At 42.5% G+C, this 21,020-nt stretch overlaps 1 protein-coding gene across 1 annotated transcript in view; it reads right to left on the reverse strand.

Annotated features, from left to right (window-relative positions):
* Positions 1–21,020, reverse strand: part of LOC148538911 (uromodulin-like) — a 199,765-nt gene that overhangs the window by 80,468 nt on the left and 98,277 nt on the right. The window contains exons 6-7 of the mRNA XM_088451930.1: positions 13,979–14,174; positions 7,480–7,623 (exon numbers count right to left, since the gene is read on the reverse strand). Of these exons, the coding sequence (XP_088308056.1) occupies positions 7,480–7,623; positions 13,979–14,174 (340 nt within the window). The remainder of the gene's footprint in view (positions 1–7,479; positions 7,624–13,978; positions 14,175–21,020) is intronic.

The following is a 21,020-nucleotide window of genomic DNA, read 5'->3' on the forward strand; positions in this document are numbered from 1 at the left end:
ATTGCCTTTTTTATATTGTGCTTTTTCTTATTGTAATTTTTATATCTGTCTGGTACAGTATGTTACACGTATCAATGTCTGTATCATATTATGATCACCAATAACTGAGATAAAGTGTAACTATTTATATTTGCTACAGGCTCATATTTTCCAATTATACACAAGGTGTGATTTAGCGTAGAACTTATGGTGCGTACATACGGTATGATAAAAATGCACAATATTAATGATAACGATATTGATCACTTAATGATATTTGTTGCAATTTTATTCTCTTCAAATTTTAATATTATATATATATAATATATATATATATATATATATATATATATTCCAAAGGGATCCGGCACTAACTGAAACAATAAACTGTACCTCGTTGCCTGCACATATGCGTCCAGACTACAGACTCACAATTGTAGAAATAAATCTAGTGCGGCACTCAGAGGGTTTAGAATGCAAAAGAAGGATTTTACTCCTGTGGTCAACGTTTCCATGAATTAACATTTTCGTCAGGACAAAGTATACAACATAAACTCACCCTTTTATGTGTTCACCCTTCACCATGCTGGAACGCTGACTCCCGCTAGTTCAGTCGGGAGGTCGCGCTCCTGATGACATCACCCAAGTGTTCCCATCACCATAGTTACAATCAGTGTGATTGCAAACAAAGGAAATGTAAATGACAGTACATATCAGTATTAAAAACACCCATAACTGAGTGTAACCATAAGAAAGAATAAGTAGAAGACACATGGTTAAAAAATATTCCTGCAAATGTAACTCATCTATTCACGGACATAATAAAGCCTAAACAGCATAAACATGATGCCAATATCGCCATCTAGTGGCAAGAAAAAATAATTACATGCTAAATGCATAATGAGGTGCATGAAAAGTAGAATGCACAAAGGATCCAAGAGACTAATAGGGGTATTCAATATGGGTGCGATAACATCGTTTGTTGCGTTAATATCGCACATTTAAACTTTTTTGCGTTAATATCACTGGTTTTAGTTTTACACCGTATTCAATTTCAAAGACTTATCGCAGTTTTGAAAAGTCTTTGCTAAAAAACGGGGATAAGTTTTCACCATTGAATAGGTGTCGAAAAAAAGTGCAGAATTGGGGTTTTTGGGTGCAGGCTTAAAAAAAATAGCCTGCACCCCTGGGAATGACATTTAAAAAAGAACTGTGCCAAAAAAAGTTTTAAAAAAAATAGGGACACCCCAAAAAATTAATTTAAAAATTGGGGTGGAAAAAAAAAATGGGAAAAAATTCTTTAAGAATAGGGAAATAGGTTCAGGGCTATTCTGCAAGTATGCGGCAGATGTTTTCTAGAATAGAATTATAGCGACAGGTGCACAAATGCAGAATTTTTAAAAACTTACTTTAGGGACTTAAAAATATGCTAGTACCCATTTTCATGTACCCCAAATTTGATGGGACCACTTAATAAAATGAAAAAAATAACCTAAGTGCTCTTCTGCATCACTTCTTCAATGTCGGAAAAAAACACCTGCTGCGGCTATTTAAAACCCCGACTTACAATTTAAGGCTAAAACGGGGGTACCCATAGTGATCCCCCATGTTTTTACAACTTTAGGGGGGTCTTACAATTATTTTAAGGAAAAATTCATAACTTTATGCAAATCCAACTTTGGAGTTTCCCGTTTTCGTTAATTTTATTCTGAATATGGGGATAAGCGGGAGTGCTCACCATACCTTTACGCAGAAAAAAACTCCGATATGAAATGTTAACTTCTCCAGGGAAGCTAACCTTTCATATTGAATACCCCTCTAAGAGAAATAGAATATTTATAAAAAAGTTATGTTAATAGAAAGTATTTATAAGAAATTCTGTAGTCCAAGGGACTCATTGAGTCCCTTGGGTGCCAAGGAGTCCAATCGGAATATCCAACTCAACTCCCTCTGGAACAATAGCTTTTTACGATCCCCACCTCTTGTCAGTGGGGGAATGTGGTCTATGATCTTGTGCTTCATAGACGTCAAAGAATGGCCCATGTTGTCAAAGTGCCTAGCCACCGGTTGTTCATTACCGATCTATGCAATGCCATCCTTTCTTTAAATTGTCTTTCTGTTTTCCAAACATAAATATTACAACATTGACAGGCAATATGTCACAAAACGACTATGGCAAGATAATCTGTGCTGGATGTTGAATACCCGACCAGACATTGGATGCTTAATAGTGTCTCCTGTCAGCATGTAGTTGCAGGTAACACACCCTGTGCATTTATAACATCCTTTTTTAAGTGGCATAAAGCAAGAGGAGACTCAACTCTTCCCCATATTGCTAATGTCAGTATTGACCAAGTAATCCCTAATATTTTTACCTCGTGAAAAGCAAGGCAAAATGGTTTTGTTTTTGAATACTCTGGTTTCAGTATCAGATATCATAATATGCCAGTTAGATTTGATAGATTTGCGTATTTTATGACTATTAAAATCATTTGGCCCACCAGATTCAATGGTATCATTCATATCCTTCCTTACACTTCTTAGATAGAAGTGTTTGTTCCCGTGGGATACCCAATGCTTTGTTTCTAGCTAAATTGAGTATTACTGGATCATAACCTCTTTCAAGAAATTTGTTATACATTATATTCAATTGTTTTGTCAATTCCGACTGTTCACTACAAATCCTGCGCACCCTCAAAAATTGGGAGTACGGAAGACTGTGTGTAATAGATTCAGGATGGAAACTGCTGGATACAATTAATGTGTTGCGATCGGTATCTTTAACAATATTGTGGTCTGTAATTTGCTTCCCTAATGTATATAGTAACATCAAGGAAATCAATCCTATCCTCACATATCTTGTATGTGAATTTGACAGGGCTCTCACTTGATTGTGACCATCAATAAGGTGACTCAATATAAGTGCAGACCCTGTCCAAATCAATTAGATATCATCATTATAGAGAGTATAATATAGTACCTTGGCACGTATATCTGGATCCGAAAAAAATAACCGGTTCTCTACTTCAAGCATAAACGCATTCGCGTACACAACCTTGTACCAGGGGCAGTACTTTGGTCGGGGTTAGCCATTTTATGGGTGTTTATAATACTGATATGTACTGTCATTTAAATTTCCTTTGTTTGCAGTCACACTGATTGTAACTATGGTAATGGGAGCACTTAGGTGATGTCATCAGGAGCGCGACCTCCCGACTGGACCAGCAGGAGTCAGCGTTCCAGCATGGTGAAGGGTGAACAAATAAAAGGGTGAGTTTATGTTGTATAGTTTGTCCTGATTAAAATGTCAATTCGTTGACCACAGGAGTAAAATCCTTCTTTTGCATTCTAAACCCTCTGAGTGCCGCACTTGCGCTCTCTCTCTCTCTCTCTCTCTCTCTCTATATATATATACTGAAACCTAGCGCAGTATATTCTTTATCTTTCCACTTTCTTAAAATATATCTTACAGTTGACCATGGAATATCCAGCTGGGATGAAATTTCACAAACAGTCTTTTTGCAAAAGTAGCATCCTATCACAGTGACATGTTGAAAGTCACTGAGCTCTAATTTTGTATCTAAAATGTTTACAAATGGAGACTGCATAGCTAGGTGCTTAATTTTATACACCTGTGGCAACGGGTCTGAAGAAAACACCTGTTAATTATTGAATTGGCTAAAAATTGTTGTCCATATACATTTGTGTGTGTGCATGTATATATGTATGTATGTGTGTGTATATATATATATATATATATATATATATATATATATATACACAATACACATGTCTGGAAATATAGTGACCAGTGTTAAGAATATATATTTCTAAATAGAATAATACATTCTAATTTATACACTAGATGAAATCTCTGGAAAATAATTGTGTAAGTGAAGTAATCATGTTCAAATAATCTTATAAAAATGGCTCAGTGAAAGTTTGTTTATATATAAGGTACAGTGATTTGTGTTTAGTAAAGTGTTTGTTGTGTATGGCAATTACTGAAATATGATAGTGAAAAGATATGACAGGAAAAAAAGAGGTATGGTAGAAAAAAAGTGAATTTATAAATACTTTGAAAATTGATATAATAGTGTAAGTGATATTTGAAAAAATTATGTGAAGACATGCATCTATAAAAATAGAAGAAAAATTAAAAGGAAAGAAAAAGTGAAAGAGAAAAATGGAGGACTACCAAAGTGGTGATAAACCTGTAAGACAATATGTTAGAAGATGTAAATAAAATTATGTAGGTAAGAAGGCCCCATAATTGATTAATTATTTCATCCCTTTGGATGCAAGTGTTGCTAAATGAAAAGTCCATTCACTTGCTCAAGAGAAAGTTTGTAAGATTACCCCTCCTTATACGAAGATTCACTTTTCTCAAGACTACACATGATAAGATCCATTTGTTTGTTGGAATATTTCAAATTTAATTCCGAGCCACAGTGTAAGCTGCTTCATTATTTGTAAATTTGTAGACGCATTGTGGATTTTGCAAATATGTACTAATATTCTGTGTTTTATTGACCTTGTGGTCATACCCACATATCTTTTTTCCACAACTGTACATAAGTAGTATATAATGCCTTCTGTTTTACCAAATCTTTCTTTGATTTATTTTGTTTTTGGCAGGTTTTGCATAAGCAACAAGGATATGATCCTACAATTGATGTTGTTTTCAGGAGATTTTTTTCAGGAGGTTTTTGGTATAATGGCTATGCACCTAGTGGTATTTTAAATTTCTGGATCTCCACCAACTCATATATACAGATTTATCCAGTTTCTTAGATAAGTCATTACCAATTAATAGTATTGGCCAATATATCTGAATGGCGTTTCTTAGTTCTTTCCATAGTAGTCAAAAATTCCCAACAAATCTGAGCTTTTCCACCTTTGGGATTTTCTTATTGTCATGAAAGATGAGATTTTCTGTAGGCATGCTGCAATGTTTTGGTTTTTGTTTACTTTTTTGATGAATGTATTACTGTAGCCTCTTTCTCTTAGTCTATTAGATAGTTCAAGGCTTTGCTCATTGAATCTATTGTCATCGGAGCAATTTCTACCGCACATAAATTCTCCTTTGGTGACATTTTTGATGGTGGCAGGGAAATGATAGGATGTTTAATGTAAAAGACAGTAACAACTCTTTATCATCATTCCAGACAATAAACACAAAATCTATGTATCTAATCCAATTTATTATGTGGGATGTGAAATTGTCATTGTTCTCAATGAATACTATATCCCTCTCCCACCATCCTAAAAACAGGTTTGCATATGTAGACATACATGCTGATCCCATTGCAGTGCTCCTGAATTGTAAGAAATATTCGTCATTGAAGGTAAAGATTTTTTTTGTGTACTATGAAATATAATAATTTCAAAAGAAAAGCATGAAAATCTTTAAAACCTTTTGTCAACATTAATATTTTTACCACCTGTATCAATGTGATGTAGAGGGCTTTTACAGTACATCCAATATGATCAGGTATTGGCCCTCTCCCAGTTTGAAGCAATTTAGTTTTCTTATGACATCTGAGGTGTCCTGGCCATAAGAAGGTTCAAGGTAGGCATATAACAGTGTCTCAAGGAGATCCCAAAAATTGCTGGCTTGTTCTGACAAGCCTCCTATGCCAGACACTATGGGGTACATATTTACTAAAGTGAGAGTTTTTAGAAGTAGAGATGTTGCCCATCGCAACCAATCAGAGTCTACTTAACATTTAACTAGCACCTTATATAAGATAAAAGCTAGAATCAGACTGTTTGCTATGGGCAACATCTCCACTTCTAAAAACTCATACTTTAGTAAATACACCCCATGGGTTGGCCCAGTGGTGATTTGGCATTCTTGTTAATTTTAAAAACCATGTAGAATGTTGGAGTCTTGAGGTTCTGAAGCTGTAGGTATCCATTCCCAGACAGGGTTTCACTGATCATTTTGTTATATATAGTATTATAGTTTTCAGTCAGATTTAGAAGTATCCAAAAGTATCCACTGATAGCAATGAGTGTCAAATAGTTATCTCTTAGCCTCCTCCAAGTACATGTTTGTAGGCCAGAGGACAACATTATCACCCTTTTCTGAGGGCTTAACCAGGACATCACTGCTAATTATATAATATGTTAATATTGAATCTATCATATTTATCAGTGGTCCCATTATGTGGACTTGAACTTTAAATTTAACAAGTTTGGAACTTTCTTGTGGACCGCAAAAGGCAGTATAACATTTAAGAGTATGAACAACAATTAATATTAATAAACAACAAGTTATCTATCATGCGCTCCTCTAAATAGAACCGGAGTGGGTTTGGGACCTGCTATTGCTGGTGAGGTCACCACTCTCCTAGATTACAATTAATATTACAGTGTTACTATTGACTCAGGAGTATAAATATTGGTACAAGAGGGTGTTCTATGTAGATTTCTAGGTTGCTTTAAGATGTTTCTTTTAATTAATGTATTACATTTTTTTATGTGCACACATTTTGCAGAGCTTTACAGAGAACATTTAGTCATGCACATCAATTTATGACCTAGTTGATCTTACAATCTATATTCACATGTACACATATATACACACTAGGGTTAATTTTTTTTTGTTATAATCCAATTAATTTACACTTACACTTATGTTTTTGGCTTGTGGTAGAAAACTGGGGCACACAGAGAAAACTTGCTCTAACACAGACAGAACATACAATCTCCATGCAGATAGGGCCTTGGTGAGAATTAAACCCAAGACCTCAGTGCTGTGAGGTTTTAAAGCTAACCAAATTATTTTAATTGTCATTTATATTTTTATTTATTAAAAAATTAAATTATACATTTATTAATAATTTGATGCATATTAGGATCAAATAATTTCATTAAATAAGTTAATGTTGAATGCAGTGTTGACTCTTTTGCATATTTCTTTTTCATTTGATTTCTTTCAGGTTTAATTTTTACATATTCTGATTCTTGATTATATAAAAAATATATCTAGTGCCAAAGACGGAATTTATTATTTTTTTAGTCTTTAGAGTAGCATATAATTCCTTAATAATTCAAGTAAGGGGAGCAAGAAGTCGGAGCTCACTTTTTAAAATTTACTGTATATCTAAAAGGGAAATTAGCCTTTAAAATGTCTTTTCAGTAGCTCTTCTGTTATGCAGGAGGTCGTTGACTTTGGATACTCAAAGGGAGTATTTCAGACAATCTGGTTCAGAGGGGACTTGGAGGAATGAGCATTTAAAAATGGTGAAATAATAGGAATCAATTATTATTATTATTATTATTATTATTATTATTATTATTATTATTATTATTAATAAAATACAATGCATACAGTATTTTTCTCATTTTGTTTTAAAATAAAAAACATATCAATTGCATATTGTAATTCTGTTTCAGAGACCTCCAAATTTTTGATTTTACAAGGAAAAACTTTACTGTTTTGTGATATCCACAAATTGTTATTAATTTAACATTTATATATTTGTAGTGTACCTTTATATCCCAGAACGCGTACAGAATACTGGTATATATATATAGCAGATATATTGATTGTCCAAAGTCCAGTGTCTGGATTTTCCACATAGATAAATGAACCCCAGTATTGTGATACCATACTATTGGTATTTGCCTGGACACCTATAAAAAATAGAAGGTTTTGAAGACTGTAAATGAGAAAGCAAACTTGTGTTCTATTAAAGTCTAAAGCAAAAGAAAAAGAGAATGTCCACACAGACAATAATAATAGTACATCATGCTTTCCCAATCATCAAATAGCTAATAATGTCAATTACTGTATTATGACAATGAGATGCACCAAGAAATAAGGCTATCAGGTATAATAAAATAAAGAAAAAAGTATTCTGACAAGGGCCACTCACGGACTGATAAGATTTAATCCAATACAGAAAAAAAAATTAAGCATTCTAATGACCCATATACACAATTAAAACATAACAACACTTATTGCATTCCTATGATTAAGTCATATGAGAAACATGCATCAGGCTTTTGCACTCAACATACTGGTTAGCATTTTAATAACTGTCATCAGGGGCGGATTGGGCCGCCGGGATGCCAGGCTAGTTCCCGCTGGGCCGGTCCTCTTGGTGGCTGGTAGCCGCCCAGCCCGCACAGCAATGACTGACCCCCTTCCATGAGCCTCTGTTTCCCCGTTCTACTGCTGCTGATGCTGTACAGCTTCTGCGTGCAAAAACTTTAGTGACATTAAAAAAATGGCCGATGGGGGAGCTGCTGTGCATGCCCAGCTGCAGTAGCTCCTCACATAAGCCTTTGCGGAGCCCGGGACCATCACTCAAAACTGACGGCCCACCTCCAGCCCCTCCGCAGCACACCTCCAGTGACAGGCACACACATGCAGCAGAGCAGATGCAGCACAGTGCGAGCTGCAATACAAAGGGAGCCGGTGGTGGCTGCTACTTATCTGTGCTGTCATACATTGACTGACCGCCGTGCGAGGGCTGGAGATGTCAGTCTGGTCACTATGACAGTGACTGACAGCACCGGCACGAGCCTTTATAGCCACCGCACATGGGCCCGCCCCCTCCCTTTCTCACTGGTGGTGGCTTTCAGCGGAAGTGCTGTGGGACCTGTTCCTTCTCCGTGGTCACTACGCGGGTGTGAGCCTGTGCTGCTCACCAACTAAATGACCCAGCCAGCACAGGGCACTGCACATATCGGGGCTGAACCTAGTCAGCCCTCCTCTTCCTGATGACCTCGCCTGAGTCACTGCCTTTTCTACAGGAATGAAAAAAAAACAGGTACCATGGGGGCACTGTATGTATTGGGGGATAACACGGGGGAAGGGGGCACTGTATGTATTGGGGGATAACATGGGGGAAGGGGGCACTGTATGTATTGGGGATAACACAGGGGAAGAGGGCACAGTGTATTGGGGGTAACATGGGGGAAGGGGGCACTGTGTATTGGGGGTAACATGGTGGAAGGGGGCACTGTGTGTATTAGGGGTAACATGGGGGAAGGGGGCACTGTATGTATTGGGGATAACACGGGGGAAGGGGGCACTGTATGTATTGGGGGATAACACTGGGAAGGGGGCACTGTGTGTATTGGGGGTAACATGGGGAAGTGGGAACTGTGTGTATTGGGGGGTAACATGGGGAAGGGGCACTGTGTGTATTGGGGGGTAACATGGGGGAAGGGGGCACTGTGTGTATTGGGTGGTAATACAGGGGCACTGTGTGTACTGGGAGTTAATATGGGGGCACTGTGTGTACTTTGGGGTAATATGGGCACTATGTGTACTGGGGTAATATGGAGGTGTTGTGGGGGCAATATGGGGGGTAATATGAAGGTGTTGTGGGGGCAATATGGGGGGTAATATGGAGGTGTTGTGTTTACTAGGATAAAATGGGGGTGCTGTGTGTACTGGGGGTAATAGGGTGCTGTGTGTATTGGAGGTAATAGGGTGCTGTGTGTACTGGGGGTAATTTGAGGGCGCCATGTATACTGGGGGATAATAGGATAATATGAGGGTGCTGTGTGTACTGCAGACTAGTATGGTGGAGGACACTTTATACTGAAAGGTATTATAGGGGTGCTGCGTGTACTGAGAGAAATTATGGGAGACACATTGAGGAGTGTTAGAAATGTTTTGGGAGATCCTGTGTGGTTACAGGGTGTTGGCTAATCAGACACAGATATCAATAGTATGGGGTGTTATTGGAGTGACATAGGCATGTTACTGGAAGTGGATTCATACAGAGACGCTGAATCACTCACATTGGAGACCATAGTCCAGGGCCGGCGCTATCACTAGGCAAACTTAGGCAGCTGCCTAAGTGTGCTGGCACTGCAGGGCGTTAATGTGGACCACACATAAGTGCCATCCGCACTACACTATTAGTATAACAAACACACAGCCGCCGGCGCCGGCAGCTGTGTGTTTGTTTTAGCAGCTGAAGAGAGTCAGTCAGACTCTCATTGGATGCTGTGCCCACTGCGGGAGCTGGGCATCCCGCTCCTGCAGTGAGTGATGGGAGAGACATCATCTCTCCCATCATGCAGAGCATGCCGGCTCGGGAGGACGCCAGACGGAGGATCAGATGCCGGAGCGTGGATTAAGGTAAGTGGAGTATTTTTTTATCTTCATGTGTGTCTGGCCAGGGTGGACTGACTACTTCTAAGGGCACTGCCGGAGGGGGGGACTACTACTACTAAGGGCACTGCCGGAGGGGGGTGACTATTACTAAGGGCACTGCTGGAGGGGGGGACTACTACTACTACTAAGGGCACTGCTGGGGGGGAGACTACTACTACTAAGGGCACTGCTGGAGGGGGAGAGACTACTACTACTAAGGGCACTGCTGGAGGAGGGAGGACTACTACTACTAAGGGCACTGCTGGAGGGGGGCTACTACTACTAAGGGCACTGCTGGGGTGGACTACTACTACTAAGGGCACTGCTGGAGGGGGGGAATACTACTACTAAGGGCACTGCTGGGGGGACTACTACTACTAAGGGCATTGCTGGGGAGGGGACTACTACTACTAAGGACACTGCTGTGGGGACTACTACTACTAAGGGAACTGCTGGGAATACTACTGAGGGTACTGATGGTGGGACCACTACTGGGGGACACTGCATAGAGGGGGATTACTGGGGGGACTGCTACTGGGGCCACTTCTGGGGGGACTACTACTGGGAAGTACATGGGGGGATAACTGCTGGGGGGGATGCTACTGGAGGCACTGCTGGGGGGACTACTACTACTGGGGGCACTGCACTGGTGGGACCACTACTGGGGGCACTGCATAGGAAGGGATTACTGCTGTGGACAGTGCTGGGGGGGACTACTACTAGAGACACTGCTGGGGGAGAGCTGCTACTCGGTGGATTACTAATGGGGGCACTGCTGGGAGGGAGACTACTACTAGGAGCACTGCATTGGGGGGACCACTACTGGGGGCACTGCAAAGGGAGGGTTACTACTGGGAGCACTATATAAAGGGCACTGCACAGGTGGGGGACTGCTGGGGGCACTGCATAGGGGGGCCACACCTGTAGTAGGGGCACTATATTGGGGTCACTGCATGGGGGGACCACTACTGGGGGCACTGCATAGGGGGGACCACTTCTGCCAGCACTACTGGGGCACTGTGTAAGGGCATGTGTAGCTATCGAGGTGGGGGGGTGTAAGGCTGAAGAAATGCCTATGGTGCCAATAAACCTTGCACCGGCCCTGCCATAGTCAGACAGATGATCTGCACTTAGCGTAGAGCTCAGTCAAGTTTTAATGGTGAGACAGATGTTGGCATATACAGAAGCACAAAGCATGACTGCAGCATCTATGGACACTGACAGTGGGCGTCTCAGTCCTTGCACATTCAGACACACAGATGTGCACCAGGGAAGGGATATGTAGCAGCATTAGCATTAAGTCACAGGCACCAATGCAGCAAAAGACACAGAGATGGGCACAACTGCCGCTGACTAATGTAGGGTACACACGGTCAGACCATCAGATAATGATCATTATCTGATCGTCCTGCATGTGCTGGATCAGTATACGTTTATGATGCCAATGGTCACAATGTCGACCGCCGGCATCTAGACTTCAGAATTTCGGCGAGGGTTAACTAACCTACGCCGGGAAACTGGCGCCCGGCATCCCGATCATAGGACAGCCGCGTGGGGAGGGTTAGGTTTAGGGTTCCCGGGGGGGACTTAGGGTTAGGCACCCCCCAGGAGGTTAAGGTTAGGCTAGGGGGAGGGAGGGTTAGTGTTAGGCACCCCCGGGGGAAGGTTAGGGTTAGGCACCCCCCCGGGGGACTTAGGGTTAGGCAGTGGGGAAGGGAGGTTAGGTTTAGGCACTTACAGGGGGGATTAGGGTTAGGCACAGGGGGGAGGTTAGGGTTAGGCACCCTAAAGGAGGGTTAGGGGGTACAGTTAGGTTAGCTTATACTTACCTTCTCCACGATCGGGATTTCCTGCCATGTCGGGCTGGCATTGCCGGGATTTCCTGCCATGCAGCTGGCGGTGTATCATACCGAATGCGCTGGATCAAACATCCAGCACATGCAGCAACCCCCCAACTACTATAATGACCCATGATCAACGATTGCGGGTCCCTATAGTAAAAAGGCTAACATGGTCGATATCGACCATGTTGGCCTGCATGCACGGGCAATGGTCGATATCTATATCGACCATCGTTTGGTCATTTGAGGGGGCCGGAAACAAGATGATATTAACGATAATGATATTGTTCATATCGTCCTGTTTAATCATACTGTGTGTACGCAGCATAATTATCAGGCTCTATGAGGAGGGAGTATCCTGTCCCTCCACAGACCCCACCCCCTCAACAAACTCCACCCCCATTAGGGCTGCTTACAGAATTTTCCCGGGCTGGTTTCCCATCCGAATCCGCCCCTGACTGTTATCCTCCACTTTTACTCTCATGCTAAAAATGTATTTACTTTGAAAGGATGTCATGAATGCCTGTTAATCATTTGCTAGTTCTGGCTGGTGGTGTGATTTCCACTGACAACATTGTATCCAGCATTATTAGCATTTGTGTATTGTGCTATGTCTCAATGCTGCATGTACTCACACATGTGCACAATATCAATTACAGTGCAATTACAAGAACAGGATATTGAATAAATATATTCTACTCAGAATAAGAGCATTAACATATTATGCTGAGATTGGGTTTGGTACAGGATGCCGGTGCTCAGGATCCCTGTGGGTGAAATCCTGAAACCAGCATCCTGACAGAGCTAGGATACTGACACCTGTCAGTAGGTTTCCCAACCCTCTCCCTACTTCTATGTGCTGGGATTATGACTGCATCCCTGAGATCAAATGCTGCATGAACCTACCTGTTTTGGGTCAATTTTTCCCATTTCAGCTAATATGTGTTGTATGCACTACCATGCAATATAATAAAATTAACAAAAATGGCAGCTGCTCAATCAATCTAGCAGTACTAATCAGGTGCATGAAAGGGAGGGGTCATACTAAGTAGAAAAAGGAGGGGGATTTAACCCCCTATTGTACCTCAGCACACTGAATAATACCTGCAACAATATATGAAGACTATATGGTCATAGAAATTCAGAGATATTAGTTGCATGCATTTGCAAATACATGGGAGGCTGCTGGGCCACGTCACGGCTTCTCTGTTACCAGCAGTCCCTAACACTAAGGGGTTCACGTCCGGGGCGCAGTGCACCCCAAAAAACATCCAGCCCAGGACCCCCCCAGGGCATCACACGAAAATGGAAAAAGAGTGACAGTGCAGTGTAAAGTATAGCTGTGTGTAAGTAATCATTAAGTGTGGAATGAGAGGTTAAAATATATGTGAAAAAATACATGAATAATAAACAAACATAAAAGGTGATGTGAAAAGCAACTATGTGTATTAAGTGGTGATGCCCTGAGGAGGCCCAGCCAGACCAGTCCCGGGGGCCCTACGCCCAAACGCTCACCCCAAATGTAAAATATACCAATTATAAGGCCTCATGATAAAGGCACATATATAATTTTGTCAAATGTAAGGCCTCATGATAAAGGCACATACATAAATGCATCCAAATTGAGAGCCAGCTTACCTGGCAGTCACCCCTGGGAACTCCAACTAGCACTACTAGAACCAGCATGCCCTACTAATGCTGGCTCCTTCATGCAACTCATAACAAACAAACAAAAATGGCAGCTGCTCAATCAATCTAGCAGTACTAATCAGGTGCATGAAAGGGAGGGGTCATACTAAGTAGAAAAAGGAGGGGGATTTAACCATGTTACCATGTTATCAGCTGTGATAGCAAATATGTCCGCTGCTGACTCAGGCCCAAAGATTGTAAGAAACCTGAATGTCACCCGTGCCATAAAATATGGTTTATAGATAGTACAACACCACCCAACATTACCACAATAAGTCTGTCTGAATGTGTAATACAACATCTACACAACTGCAATAACACAATTTAAGCACTATGTTCTTACCAGAAGGTGAGTTAATGATGATTGAACAGCTGTAACAATTTGTAGTTACCATTAGGAAAGTAAAATTTGTTGATACTGAGATAGTAGCATCATAGCTATAACTGTCATAGTAATTGTCCATTTCTTGATCAATGGAGAGCAATCGTGTTGTGCTGTTAAGTGGAATCTGGAGTAAGATCTCGAAAAAATTTGCCACCTAAAAGAAGTCAATTGTGGTAGCAAAAGTAAATATATACAGTATACATTTAAAGTAAATTAAAAGAACTACTTATATAGTATATTACTGATAATTACACTAGAAACATTTGCAATAAGGCAATGCTATTAAGGGTATATACATGATCACAATTTAATAGTAATTGAAAATTTTAGTTAGCTGATGAAATATTCATAATTTTTCTTTGAGGGACAAGTGGATATCATGTGACCCAAATTTACATACAGTAGGAAACTATTTACACAAGGAAAATATGTCAATAGGCATACAGTTGCTCAGTTATTCTCATTTCAAGATGCCCCACTATAACATAGAGATAGTGTGGGGAAAGTCTTGTACACATGAATATTGTCTGGACAGTTGTTCATAAATGTGAAACTCATATTTACAGTATTTATATAAAATGTAATTAAATACAAATATAAATTAAATGCAACATCAGTAGGAATCTTCTTTCCAGCAGAAGTCCAATTGGAAATGGAAATTAAGCACCCACAATTTTAATTCAATTGCAATACTAATGATATAAACACTATCATGAGGAAAGATCAATATTACATTAACCAATCAGAAAAGGCTAGCTTGTGGTGAAATCATCATCATCATCATCATCAATATGTATTATTTCTCCAGCCCTCCAGGCAGTGGAGTAGCCAGCTTTAGATGTATTTGAGAGTGAACAAGGAAAACTTGTCACCCAGGCCCAGGTGTTTCCTATGTGCCCTATATAAGGCCCATTAGATCTACTATATGCATTCCATCTGTGTGTCCTGTTTTATGATATCCCTCATCTGTATGTCCAAAATTGTGCCCATCCGACCTGTATTGTGCCCTACACACACTTTGTAGTCTGTTTAGTACACTCCCTCACTTCCCCTGTATGATTTATATCATGTTTTATACACCCATGTATTATGTCCTTCTCCATTCCCCTGAATGCCCTATATTATATATTCTTTTCACATTGTGTCTTCAGACCTCCAGCATCTATGTCCTATTCTCTGCTGCCTCCACCTCCCCATCATCTTCATGTCCAATTCTGTGCTGCCCCCTTATAATTTGTATGTCCTATTCAGTGCTCCCCCACTATCATCTGAATATCCTGTTCTGCCATACCACCAACTGTATGTCCTGTTCTGTGCTGCCCTCATCATCTATATGTCCTGATCTGTACTATCCCACCCTCCCCATCAGCTGTATGCCCTGTTCTGTGCTGCCCTCATCATCATCTATATGTCCTTATCTGTGCTATCCCACCCTCCCCATCAACTGTATGTCCTGTTCTGTGCTGCCCTCATCATCTATATGTCCTGATCTGTGCTATCCCACCTTCCCCATCAGCTGTATGTCCTGTTCTGTGCTGCCCTCATCATCTATATGTCCTGATCTGTACTACCCCACCCTCCCCATCAGCTGTATGTCCTGTTGCTGGCTGCTCACTCTATTATCTGTCTCCTTTTCTGTTCTGCCCCACATTATCTGGCCTGTCCTGTGCTGCCCATCCATTTTCTGTTATGTTCTGTGCTTTACTCTGTTGTTTGTATGTACTGCTTTGTGTTGCTGCTATCATCTGTATGTCCTGTCCCTCATCTGTTTGTCCAGTTTTGTGCCCCTCCATAATTGGTGTGCCCTGCTCTGTGCTTTTCCCCATCATATGTGTGTCTTATTCTATGCTGCCCCATCATCTGTGTGTATTGTTCAGTGCTTCCCCATCATCTTTATTTCCTGTTCTGTGCTGCTCTAATCATTTGTATGTTGTGTTCTGTGCTGCCCCCCCATCATCTCTATGTCCTGTTCTGTACTACCCCCTATTATCTGTATGTCCTGTTCTGTACTACCCCCTATTATATATATATATGTCCTGTTCTGTGCTGCCATCCCCTAATGATCTGTATGTCTGCTTCTCTGCTGCCACATCCCATCTTCTGTATGTCCTGTTTTGTGCTTCCTCACCCTCATCATCTGTATGTCCTGTTCTGTGCTGCCCCCAATCAATATTGATATGTCCTGTTCTGTGTTATCCCCTTCTCACTAGCAGTATGTCCTGTTTTGTGCTGTCCTCATCATCTGTATGTCCTGTTCTGTGCTGCCCCCTTCATTTTTGATATGTCCTGTTCTGTGTTATCCCCTTCTCACTAGCAGTATGTCCTGTTTTGTGCTGTCCTCATCATCTGTATGTCCTGTTCTGTGCTGCCCCCTTCATTTTTGGTATGTCCTGTTCTGTGCTGCCCCCTCATTATTGGTATGTCCTGTTCTGTGTTATCCCCTTCCCACGAGCAGTATGTCCTGTTTTGTGCTGTCCTCATCATCTGTATGTCCTGTTCTGTGCTGCCCCTTTCATTTTTGGTATGTCCTGTTCTGTGCTGCCCCCCTCATTATTGGTATGTCCTGTTCTGTGTTATCCCCTTCCCACTAGCAGTATGTCCTGTTTTGTGCGGTCCCCATCATCTGTATATCCTGTTCTGTGCTGTTGTCCCACTCATCATCTTTATGTCCTGTTCTGTGCTGCACTCGATCATTATCACTAATTCTGGTTGTTTGCTGACCACACATCATCGTCATCTGTCTGTTTTGTTCTGCGCTGCCCCCTATCACCTGTATGTCCTGTTCAATGTCCCCCATCATATGTCCTATTCTGTGCTGCCTCACCATCATCTGTATGTCCTGGTCTATGCTGCCCCCCTTAACACTAGCAGTATATTCTGTTCTGTGCTACACCCCATCATCTGAATGTCCTGTTCTGTGCTACACCCCATCATCAGAATGTCCTGTTCTGTGCTGCCCCATCATCTGAATGTCCTGTTCAGTGCTGCCCCATCATCTGTATGTCCTGTTCTGTGCTGTTCCATCATCTGTATGTTGTGAGCATATGCTTACCCACATTATCTGTATATCCTGTTCTGTGCTGCTTCCCTCAGCATCTGTATGTCCTATTCTATGCTAGCCCCCTATCATCTGTAAGTCCTGTTCTGTGCTTCCACCCTTCTCATCTTCTGTATGTTCCATTCTGTGCTTCCCCCTTTATTATCAGTATGTCCTGTTCTCTGCTAGCCCCATCATCTGTATGACCTGTTCTCTGCTAGCCCCATCATCTGTATGTCCTGTTCTCTGCTAGCCCCATCATCAGAATGTCCTGTTCTGTGCTGCCCCATCATCTGAATGTCCTGTTCAGTGCTGCCCCATCATCTGTATGTCCTGTTCTGTGCTGTTCCATCATCTGTATGTTGTGAGCATATGCTTACCCACATTATCTGTATATCCTGTTCTGTGCTGCTTCCCTCAGCATCTGTATGTCCTATTCTATGCTAGCCCCCTATCATCTGTAAGTCCTGTTCTGTGCTTCCCCCATCATCTCTTTGCGCTATTCTGTGCTGCCCCACATCATCTGTCCTGTTTTGTGCTGTCCCCCTTATCATCTATATGTGCTGTTCTGTTCTGTCCCCTCATTATCTGTATGCCCTGTTCTGTGTTGCCCACCACATCATCTGTAGGTCCTATTGTGTGCTGCCCTCCATCTCTGTTTTTTATTCTGTGCTGCCCTCCTCATCACCTTTGTGTATTGTCCTGTGCTGCCACTCCCTCATTATCTGTATGTCCTGTTCTGTGCTGTGCTGCTGTCCCCCATAATCTGTATGTCCTTGTTTATGCTGCCTTCCTCATTATCTTAATGTCCTGTTCTGTGCTGCTTCCTCATCACCTGTATGTCCTGTTCTTTGCTACCCTCAATCATGTGTATGTCTAGTTCTATGCAGCCCTCATCATCACCTGTATGTCCTGTTCTGTGCTACCCTCAATCATGTGTATGTCTAGTTCTATGCAGCCCTCATCATCATCTGTATGACCTGTTCTGTGCTGCCACCCCAATCATCTATATTTCCTATTCTGTGTTGCCGCACCCCAACATCTGTATGTCCTGTTCTTTGCTTCCGCCCTCCTCATCTTCTGTATGTCCTGTTCTTCCCCTCTTATTATCAGTATGTCCTGTTCTGTGCTGCCCTCCAATCATCAGTATGTCCTGTTCTGTGCTGCCCTCAATTATGTTCATGTCTTGATCTATGCAGCCCCCCAATCATCTGTATGATCTGTTATGTGCTATCCTCAATCATGTGTATGTCTTGTTCTATACAGCCCTCATCATAATCTGTATGATCTGTTCTGTGCTGCCACCCCAATTATCTGTATGTCCTGTTCTGTGCTTCCACCCTTCTCATCTTCTGTATGTTCCATTCTGTGCTTCCCCCTTTATTATCAGTATGTCCTGTTCTCTGCTAGCCCCATCATCTGTATGACCTGTTCTCTGCTAGCCCCATCATCTGTATGTCCTGTTCTCTGCTAGCCCCATCATCAGTATGTCCTGTTCTCTGCTAGCCCCATCATCTGTATGTCCTGTTCTCTGCTAGCCCCATCATCTGTATGTCCTGTTCTGTGCTTCCCCCTTTATTATCTGTATGTCCTATTCTGTACTGCCACCAATCATCAGTATGTCCTGTTCTTTGTTGCCTTGTCATCTCTATGCCTTCTTCTGGGCTGCCCCCATCATCTGTATGTCCTGTTCTATGCTAGCCCCATCATCTGTATGTCCTGTTCTGTGCTGCCTCACCATCATCTATATATCTTGTTCTGTGCTGCCTGCCATTATATGTATGTCCTGATCTGTGCTACTCACCATCATCTGCATGTCCTTTTCTGTGCTGCTATCACCCATCATCTGTATGTATTTTACTGTACTGTAACAAACCTCATCACCTATATGTTCTGTTACAGATGTGTCCTGCTACATCTTTGCTGCATATGCAGCAAATTGCGCCCACCATAGAAATGCATGGTGCAATTGCAGTGTGTATGGTGCTGCGGGTAATCGCATGGCATGATGTGTGCGCATGTTTGTAGCGCAATCGGCAAAGATGTAGCAGGACAAATATGGATGTTCTTTCCCATTATTATTTGTATGTTTTGTTCTATGCTGCCCTGCCATCATCTGAGATCAAAGCTGCGATTATGCATGCAGACCCATTGTGATAATATGCTAATGTCTGCAATCGCAATGCCATTGCATCCCAAAATAAAGATGCTCACTTCCCCTTACTCACATCCATTAAATCTTGCAAGTCAGCGAAAACATCGGTACCATCAAGTAACATCGGAGCATCATGCACAATTACACAAGGTCAGACCTTACTCAGAAATAGCTAACCTTCCGGTACGCAGTGGGAGCGCAAGCTGAGTATGCCATGGCAGTGGCTAAACTATGCATGCCCCAGTAACTGTGTTGAAAAGCACTGACTTGCCTGAATTTTGCTGACCACCCTCTCATCAGCTCCCCCAAATGTTTACTTCCTGTCAATCACTCTGTGATGGGTCTGCTTGGTCTCTGCAATCGCAGTGATGCCTTCGCGCATGCGCACTGCAATGCATACACACAGGGGTGCGGAGATCGGGGGAAGTGGTTACTAATTACCTGGGCACATGCTTGCTGGATGGGCCCAGTGGGGTCTTGGTCTGGTGCCACCCTCCCTTCCTTTTCCTTTACAGAAGGCCAGCGCATTCTGCTGTGTGCTGGGCTGCAGTGGGAGACTGCTTGTGACTTCCCTGCAGCAGCCCAAGCAGTTTTCTGTGCCTGTGGCGGGGAGCAATCACGCTGACCCCCCCCTCTGCTTTCCGCCCGGCTAAGGGTCTCACAGCGCTCTCCTCGTGCAATTTATTTTCACTTTATTTTATCCTAAGGGAACGTGGTCATGCCTCCCACGTTTATGCCATGTCCCTTTCCACCCCAGCACTGCGTGGTTGTAAGTGCCTCTGCATACACATGTGCAGTGTGCAGCAATCGGCCGTCTGCATGTGTAATGGCAATTGTGATCTGTAATGAATCAGGCCCTTTAATCTGTATGTCCTGTTCTGTGCTGCCCCGTTATCTGTATGTCTTCATCTGTGCTGCGTCACCATCATCAGCTTCTCATGTTCTGTGCTGCCCCATCATCTGTATGTCCTGTTCTGTGCTGCCCCCTCATCTGTATGTCCTGTTCTGTGCTGCTCCCTCATCTGTGCTAACGCATCTCTCATTGTCTGTATTTCTCATTCTGTGCTGTCGCCCCCCCCTCATTATTGGTATGTTCTTTTCTGTTCTGACAACCCATTATCTGTATGTCCTGTTCTGTGCTGCCCCCATCATGTGTATGTCCTGTTCTGTGCTGCCCCCATCATGTGTATGTCCTGTTCTGTGCTGCCCCTATCATGTGTATGTCCTGTTCTGTGCTGCCCCCATCATGTGTATGTCCTGTTCTGTGCTGCCCCCCATCATCTGTACAGTTTATCCAGTTCTGTGCTAACGCATCTCTCATTGTATTTCTTGTTCTGTGCTGTCGCCCCCCTCATTATTGGTATGTCCTCTTCGGTTATGACCACCCATCATCTGTATGTCCTGTTCAATGATGCCCCCATCATATATATGTCCTATTTTGTGCTGCCTCACCATCATCTGTTTGTCCTGTTCTGTGCTGCCCCCTTTCGATAGGCATCACCGGGTCTAGTGACACCTAGTGCGCTCAGTGGAAACCACACATGGAGGCGTGACCTAAATAGCAGGGGGCGTGGCCAATAACATCACTCTGGGGGCTGCCCAGCATCACCGGAGATGCTGAGCTGCCCCCGGAGACGGGCAGTCTGCTCCTCTTCTATGACAGGAGCCGGATTCTGCAGGGGAATGTCACACTGCAGCACTTGGCTCCTGTCACTGCAGCATTTGGCATTTTGGTGTGACCCCCTACCAGGGTGAAACCATAGTGTGGCCCGCAACCGCCACATCTCCCTCATGATGCTACTGCCCCT

The sequence above is a fragment of the Taudactylus pleione genome, unplaced genomic scaffold, assembly GCF_031769625.1.
Source record: "Taudactylus pleione unplaced genomic scaffold, aTauple2 ptg000032l, whole genome shotgun sequence".
NCBI classification, from domain to species: domain Eukaryota; kingdom Metazoa; phylum Chordata; class Amphibia; order Anura; family Myobatrachidae; genus Taudactylus; species Taudactylus pleione.